Genomic DNA, 8057 nt, shown 5'->3' on the forward strand with positions numbered 1-8057 from the left:
TTCACAACAAACACACATACTACAGCCTCTCAGAGCTTGTAGCGTCCAGCACAAAACTATCACATGTTTTTATCTGCTGAGTTCAGTTTACTTTGGGATGTCATTCAGGGCTGTGCACAAAACTTAAGGTGTTCTGGATGCCTTAGCAGCAAGCAGCAGCATCACTGTGCTGCTTGAAAAGAGCAGCCTTTGAGGATAGCAAAGGAGCAAGGGAGAGAGATCCTGGGAGTTCCACAGCATGGGAATTCCACAGCAGGCGGATGCACCAGCTAACCTTGTCACTTCTCTTCCTCACATGAGGCCCTCCAGCCCAGCTCCACACTCTCATTCAACCACTGCACAAGATTTCCATGTCCCAGGATTCAGCACTGGGCAGAGGAGATTTGCCCTGCCGACCCTCCAACAGCAAAGCAAAATACAGGTCCTGGCATGCATGACCCACTGCTCTCAGAACTGCTGAACTTGGCTTCAGCCCTTGTGCAGGAAACCCTGTGTTTCAGTCCAGTTAAACAGCTCTTCAAGAGGCAGAGTTTTTCAAGGTCCGTGTGTGTCCAAGTACTTTGCCAAATCCCAGTATGGAGGAGACAAACAGACCTCTTCTGCCAAGGATTCATTACCGTTAATGTTTATTCTGCCTCATTCCCTGAGCTCTGACCCTGGCTGGGCACAGCTAATGTGGCAGAGGCTCTTGCCCCAAACTACATGGCACAACTTTTGCATGAGGCATACAACTTTTGTATGAGCCCTTGGATATAAATGATACCGCTTAGCAACTGGCCAAGGAGAGAGACACAGTGCAGAGGAAGCTAATGAGATTAGTTATTTTATCCCCAGTACCGTACATCATTTTAGCAGAAGCGTGTTTGCTTTGGATTGTAAGATAAAGCTTCAAAGGCTTCCTGAACAAATTAATGGACAAACACACCCAAACACCACAAAGGACTTACACGCACATTTCATTCCAGAACACTACTCACATCCACATCTTGGGATTTCACACAACCAGAGAAAGTCCCCTGAACATTTCATTGAGTACTTTTACCAGTTTAACTAAAATTTCACTTAAAAGTAGAGGCACAGCAAGCAGAACTTAAAGACTCCTTTTGTGATTTGAACTAGGATTTTGTTCAGCTCGAAGTGTCTCAAGCCTGTCACGAGACAAGCTCATAAAAACACTGACTGGGCTTAAGCAAGAAAGGAACGCGCCAATCCATCAGTTGAGGAATGCAACCATTTGACTGCTTCCTAAGGCAACTGGGAAGGGATGCAATATATTCATTTTATAGTGCTGGACAGCAGTGAGAGGGGAATACCAAAAAGCTCACCAAATGGAACATTTTAGCTGTGAACCTTCGCAAAATGGAACATTTTAAATTATTTTTAAAGAAGAGAGTGTTGAAGCAGGGAAGAGAGAGGAGGAGATTTGGAGACTTCTGATACCTGCACTTTTTTTGCCATGTTAATCCACAAAAGAATTAAGTGGAAACCTGAAATAGAGACCTACTCAAGCTTCACCGTGGAAAATGAGAGGGCCAAATCCTGCATGCAAATCCAGGTAATTCGCTTTGAAATCATCGGAGTTCAGCTGATTTCCACCCCTGAGGTTCTGGACAGCCTTCCAGGGGCTGACATCATTTTGTACCACTTAAGCCAGTGACAACCTTGACCTTTAAATGTCCATCCTGTCCACCCCTTCTCTTGTATCTTTGATGAGATTTTATATCCTGTTTTTACATGGTGCCACCTTCACTAACTTTATTATTTGTCATCTTATATCACAGACAAATGCAATTCCAATAGGGCAACCACCTTAATAGTGTTAGCCTTATATAGATACATGTGCACACAATTCTCCCAGCTTGCCTGCAAATGTAATTGGTGGGTCTAGAATTACAACTCCTGGCTGCTCCAGTAATCATTCCAGAGAGCATGCAAGTGTGTGCGTGCATATGCAAGGAAGGAGGATAACTGCATTTTGAACTTGGAGAAACCCTTCCTGCCTCTCCTGCCTCGGTGTTAGGCTCCCAAGGGTTTGAACTCTCATGGAAACATACTGCCATCTCCCAGGAATAGGTGGCAGCTTTAGGAGACATTCAAGCTGCAGGTCAGGCAGTTTCTGAAGAAAACTTGCCAATACTGCGGGCAGGGAAGCAGATTCAGGGAAGCTTGAAGGCTTTTTGCATGGCAGCCTGCCACCCTACCTTATAGGATACGTTACGAAAAAAATATGAAGATGAAACAGTTTGCTGAGCCATCCCTGTGAATGCTGCCAATAACAGACTGGTTTGAGGGCCATGGAGACGAGACATTTCTAGTAGCACACATGAAAAAAAAGATTCACCTAGGATTCCTCTCTAAAGAGCTTCAGGCTTGATGAAAGGTGTTCAATGCCTCTGAAATACTAATTAGTGTTATTATTACAAAAATTCTAAGAAGAAAAAAAAGCTTATCTCATCTCTCCCCACACCCTCACAGCTTCCTCACTTTGAGTCATCTGTCAGGGTCCTGACATTCATCCACTCTGAAACTGAATCCTGCTTTTCCCCACCAGGCAGTGGCAGTTTACTCCCGTCTCTTCCCAAGGCAGCTGGCAGAGCCTCTCTGAATCCCACAACACCCCTAGCTTGGCCCTCCCTCCCAGGGGCCCTGTTGGAGCCTCAGGGCAAAACACGGTGCCTTGGCTGCAGTCAGCCCACGGATGGGACAGGAAGGGAAGCAGCACCTTTGGAGCCACCTGGGGAGAGCCCTATCACAGCTCCCTCCACGCACACTGCTGAGCAGCAGTGGCTTCAGCCTTTTGACAGCTTGCTCAAATCCAGCTACTGCTGAGCCTCACTACTAGCACCAAACTTATTGCATATTCGGGCAAGTGTTTTAAACACATTGTTACCTGCTGAGCACATATTCAGCAGTAAAACAGAAAGAGAGGAAAGCAGGAACAAGCTTGGGGGTGCGCATGAGGGAGAAAGTTGCTGAGGGGCTCTGGGTGTGTCAGGGAGAGTGCAGGAAAGGGAAGGATGCAGAACCATGTGTGTGCGGCAGGCAATAATGCAGTTTCCCCCAACTAGAGGGCCTCTGTGTGAAAGAGGAAAGGTAGAGATCTGTAAGCCTATGAAGAGAGAGAAAAAACCAGGGAGACTGTGTGTGTGTGTATGTGTCTACATGCACAAGGGACTGGGGTTTTCCTCCCTCCTCTTCTCACACACATCCTTTAAAAACCAGGGCCCAAAGGAGCCTTTCAACAAAACGTAAGCAGAGTAAAAGGACAGCGTCCTTTTGGCTTCACCATCTGCCTAGGAGAGACATAGAGAAAGGCAGCTGTTCAAGCCCTACACAGACAGCACTTCACAGCTAGGGGTGACCCACCAGAACAGCTGGGCAGATGTTCTGCCTTTGTCTCAAATGCACGGAGAGAAATGAGGGCAGGTTTCAAAGACCTGGAGCCCAGCACTTCATCTCTGGAACCCTTTTTCTTTGACTCATCAAGTACGAAGAGAGAGGAAGAAGCATTCAGACAAAAAGTCCCTACAGCCATCCAGCCCTGCAAGTAATACTTCAGGCTATTCTGCATGCCAACTTGCTGTTTGTACCCCCTTTCGTGACCTGTTTGGGAAGAAGCTGTCTCACCAAGGCTGTGGTTGGAGCCCTCACCCCCCAGCATTACCCTAGCTGTCCTCCCCAATGCATTTCATGGGCACCACTTGCACACAGAAAGGGTTACAGATCCAAGTTGTGATTCCAAGTGTTTGGCCCTGTGCCTGCCGACCTCGTGCTGACAAACCTCTCCATGTCTACTCTTGTGTCTTTTCACTGCACAAGCATCAAACCTGGCGCAGGATCTGGCCTTCTGAGATTGCGATTTGGCTCAGACAGGGAGCAGGCTGACCCTTTGATTCTAAGTGTGATTAAAACCACGCTACTGTAGCGCTAAGCCATGTGCAACACTGTTAGCAACAGCCCTGATTTATGTTGTTGCTAGTATTGCGGTTTCCACCAGGGTGTAGACAGGGATTTCGAAAATAGCCCAGCTACCTCTTTGTCTGTGTGTGTATTATAATTAGAAATGTGTCAAAGGGCTGTTACAGAGTGAGGATAGAGCTGGAAACGTTCACACCCCACTTCTGCCCCCACCTCTGTGCTGACACCATCAGTCCCAGCTTGGGTGTGTGCAGGCACATCAGCTCTGCACACTTCCCGGATTAGACAACTGTATTCCCGAGACCCCATGGGGACACAGTGGTGGTGACTTCACCACACAATGGAGAGCAAGTTTAGCAGCTTCCAGTTTGCTCTCGGGCTGCTGCAATCTGCCCCAACCATCATGGCTAAATGACAACTTTTTTTCTATTTCGATTTCAGATAGGATCACGGGTCTCAGATGTAGACGATTTATTTTCCTAGCACAGCTGGTCTGTCAGAGGTCACATAATTTGGCAGCAGTCCCAGTGCTTAAAAATTAATTTTTCCTTATTAATACAACTGGGGGTCCCACAGGATAGGATCCCAGCCTTATCTGAACCTGACAGCTTCCTAAACCCCATGAAGGATGCTTTCTCCTCTCAGGCTATCTGCAGTACAAGGCCACCATGTCCTGGAGCCTGGCGGCACTGGAGGTTTCTGCTAGGAAACCAACCCACCCCCTGCCTGGAGCAGCATGCTGCTGGGACGGGAAGCGCTGCCTTCTCGGGCCCAGCAAAGCGGGTTGCTTTCTCATTTTAACCTTCTAAGCCTTGCATGAGGGACCAAACAGAGGAGGTACTGGGAAGGAGGCTGGGGGGGCAAAAGGAGCACGGCAGGGAGATGAGAAGCACCTCTGTAGAGCCCTCTGGGACCAGTGTGCATGCCTGTCACTCCAGATACCACACACCACGATTTTCTGCAGCAGTAAAATTAGGAAAACAAAATGCACCATCCTAACCTGGGTCAGAGCCCCTCACTGAGCTTGTATCAGTCGTTTTCAGTGATGTTCCTGACAACTATCTGATTCCTAGTCTAAAAAGGCTTTTGTTCCCAGTAAGAGCTGAGTTAACAGCACACGGGCATAAGGCACTACACTCAATGCTTGCGTGGGTGTGTGTGTGCATGTTTGTATGTGTGGCCGTGAGCCTGCTTGGCAGCAATTTGTTTTGGTCCCCCTCCCCACCTTGCTGCATCTCCTAAGTAATTACTAAAAATACTAGCTTTTAAGTAAACTATTTGGAAGGCTTCAGAGTGAGCTTTGCTCGGAGCTGCATAAACATCATCTGAACGGCTCAGTACTTGGGTCACTCAAATCTGTTACTTTCTTACTTCATTTCTTTTTACGGGAAAATGAATAACACACAGCCATCCAGCCTTCAGATTTATCTTCCCGGGTCTCCCACCCACTCTCCTCCATGGTTATCTCAGGGTTTGCTTGGCTACATACAAATTGGCAGCTGCCCTGTTTATCTCTTACTGTAGAAATATTGCATGAGGGTTTTTTCCATGTGGATTATCATATTATTGTCTATTAAAAACGTCTCCCCTCTCTACTAACCTCCCTTAGGGAACCTAAAGAGGGACTTTCATAATGGGGGAAGGCTTTCAGATACACCAGACTGAAACATAAATCCATCTACCTCTGGCATGTTTTCTTTCCTAGGCTGGCTAATTTACTGGAGCTGAGTGTAGCCTGATCGAGGTTTGCGTCCCATTACCCCGTACTTTTGCTCGCTGCGCTGGCAACAAAGTCATTTGACCGGGTTTGCAGCCACACAACATCTCGGCAAACAACCGCTGGTGTCAGCCGCAGGGAGACAACTTCCTTGCTGGCTCCAACACCATGTGATGCTCTGCTTAGCCGGGAAAACCCCGCGTTCAAATAAACACTTCTTACAGCGACTGAATGGCCTCAGAAACATGGTTGGCTCATAAAACCCTTCCTAGTTAGAAGTCCTGATGCCGGACTCACTCCAAGATATGAGGTGCACGCATGGACAGAGATACGCTCGAGCTCAGCAGTCAAAGGGATCGCAGTCAGGCTGTCCAGTGCACCCTCAGGAGCCAGCCTCAGGTTACAGCCCGATCTGCCACAGCACAAAACCCACTCCAGTAGACCAGACACTGCAGCAAGGGCCCTCTGAAAAGACTGTTGCACTCAGCAAGTGCCTCCTAGGACACTGTCCTTTCTCTTCATCCCATCGAGTGCCTATTTGTTTTCCTACTTGAACAAAAGATGGGATTTTTTCTTTCCTTTATAACCATAAGGAAAGAGGTGATGCCAATGGGCAAGCGAATGTGTGTCGGGAACGTCTGTGCTTCGCTGCTGCAGAAAAGAGGGATTTTTTCAGGCAGCAGAGACTCTCCCACTTCCCTTGTCAAGGGGGAGCTGCTGGCTACGGAGCTCCGGGGCAGCAGAAGGCAGAGAGGCAGGAGAAGGCACACCGCACTGCCATCATCTAACACTGCTCGGGTCAGACCGCGGCTCAGGGCCCTGAGCCATGTCCCGAGGCCCCGACTAACGGGAAGGCAAAGCCACAGCTCAGCAGCTGCTGGCTTGGCACCACCGTCCTGCCAGGAAGCTCCTGGGCTGCTGAGCGCAGAACTAGCCCCCAGAGAGCAGTGGACGGCATATCCTTTTCCTCTAGGGACTACTCCAGGTCGGGACCCTGCTGCCCCCATTAGCCAGACACAAAGCCAGTGCCCGAAGAGCACAGGGCCCAGCCTCAGCCTGCTGCTCTCCTGTCCCCATGCCGAATCAACGCAAAGACCGGGGCTTGATCCCAGCGCCTCCTGACAGCCCAGCCTAGCTCTTCAGCGAAGACCAGAAAAAACACACTCACGCCCCAAAACCTGACATGAAACCGCCTGGTCCCGGGACAGCCCGGCGTTTGCAAAGTAACTGCAGGTCCCGCACGTACTGCGGGCAGCTGTTCCCGGGGGGCTGCCCGAAGGGTGCCACCACCGCTAAGCTTCGCCCACTCCCAGCGCAGCCCTGCAAGGCTCCGGCTGCCTGCTCCCTACCAGATGAATTTGATTTCTCACCTAAAGTTTCCCGAGGTTGCAACCGGGCACGCGGACGCGAACATCCGGATGCGGGTGTCCGGGATGCGGTTGGTCCCTACTGGTTTCCCACCCTTCCCCGCAGTCCCCCAAAAAACCAGTACGCAACTTTCCAATGCGGCTCCGTCCCCTCGCCCCTTACGCCGGGCGATGGGAGCCGCGCGGTTACAACCGCTGCGTGCTTTACCGGGGGGCTGCGGCATCCCCGCCCCGCCGCACGCACGATACCCCCCAAAACCCAAGCTGCGAAAGCTGCGTGGTGCGGCCAATCCTTCATGTATTCCCTAAATTTATTCCCACGCAAAGCGTCTATGCGTGCGCCCGAGACCGCGCCCGGGCACCCAAAAGTTGGGCGGACGGGGAGGGTTCCCTTGCCCACCCGCAGCTGGGGACATCCCTCGTCCCGGAGGGCGCCTTACCTGTATCTGCCGTGCCTCCGGCGGCGGGCAAGCACAGCCCTAGAAATCCCCACGCGAGAAGAAACGTATCCATCCTTCGGAACAAATTATATTTATAAAAAAACAACCACCAAACCCACAACACACGACCCGAGGCTGCGGGGCCGGGCTTCGCCTCCCTACCCCGGCGCGCCGCGCCGCGCCCCGCGTGGGCGCCCCACTGGCGAGCGGCTCCGGCGGGGCTCAGCGAGGGGCGGCGGCGCTCCCCGGGCCGGGGCTGCGGGGCGGGCGGTGCCGGCGGAGCGCCTCTCCCCTAGGGCGACCCGCGGGGCCGGCGCCTCGGCATCCCCCGGGGCGCGGCGGCGGCGGTGCGGGCTGGGGCGCCGTCTGCGCCTCCTCTCCCTCCCCGCCGGCGCCTCGCAGCCTTTTCAGGCAGGGCGGCATGTGGCTGTCAGCGCCGAGCGCCGGCGCCGCCCCCCGCGCCCCCCCGCCCGCCCGCGCACCGCCCCGCGCCCGCGCAGCGCGCCCCGCCCCGCCCCGCCCGCGGACACCGCGGGGGCCCCGCAGCGCCGGCGCGGGGGCAGCGCGGGGCGCGGAGCGGCCCCGGGGAGCCGGGCGCGTCCCGGTTGCGCTGCC

At 52.4% G+C, this 8057-nt stretch overlaps 1 protein-coding gene across 3 annotated transcripts in view; it reads right to left on the reverse strand.

The window, feature by feature from the left end:
- The window catches only part of NRP2 (neuropilin 2), an 89002-nt gene extending 81233 nt beyond the window's left edge, over positions 1 to 7769 (reverse strand). For all 3 annotated transcript variants that reach the window (XM_032693998.1, XM_032693996.1, XM_032693999.1), the window contains exon 1: positions 7443 to 7769. In XM_032693998.1, the coding sequence (XP_032549889.1) occupies positions 7443 to 7515 (73 nt within the window). In that variant the 5' untranslated portion in view covers positions 7516 to 7769. The remainder of the gene's footprint in view (positions 1 to 7442) is intronic.
- Between the last annotated feature and the right edge of the window lie 288 nt (positions 7770 to 8057).

Source organism: Chiroxiphia lanceolata, chromosome 7 (assembly GCF_009829145.1).
Source record: "Chiroxiphia lanceolata isolate bChiLan1 chromosome 7, bChiLan1.pri, whole genome shotgun sequence".
NCBI lineage: Eukaryota > Metazoa > Chordata > Aves > Passeriformes > Pipridae > Chiroxiphia > Chiroxiphia lanceolata.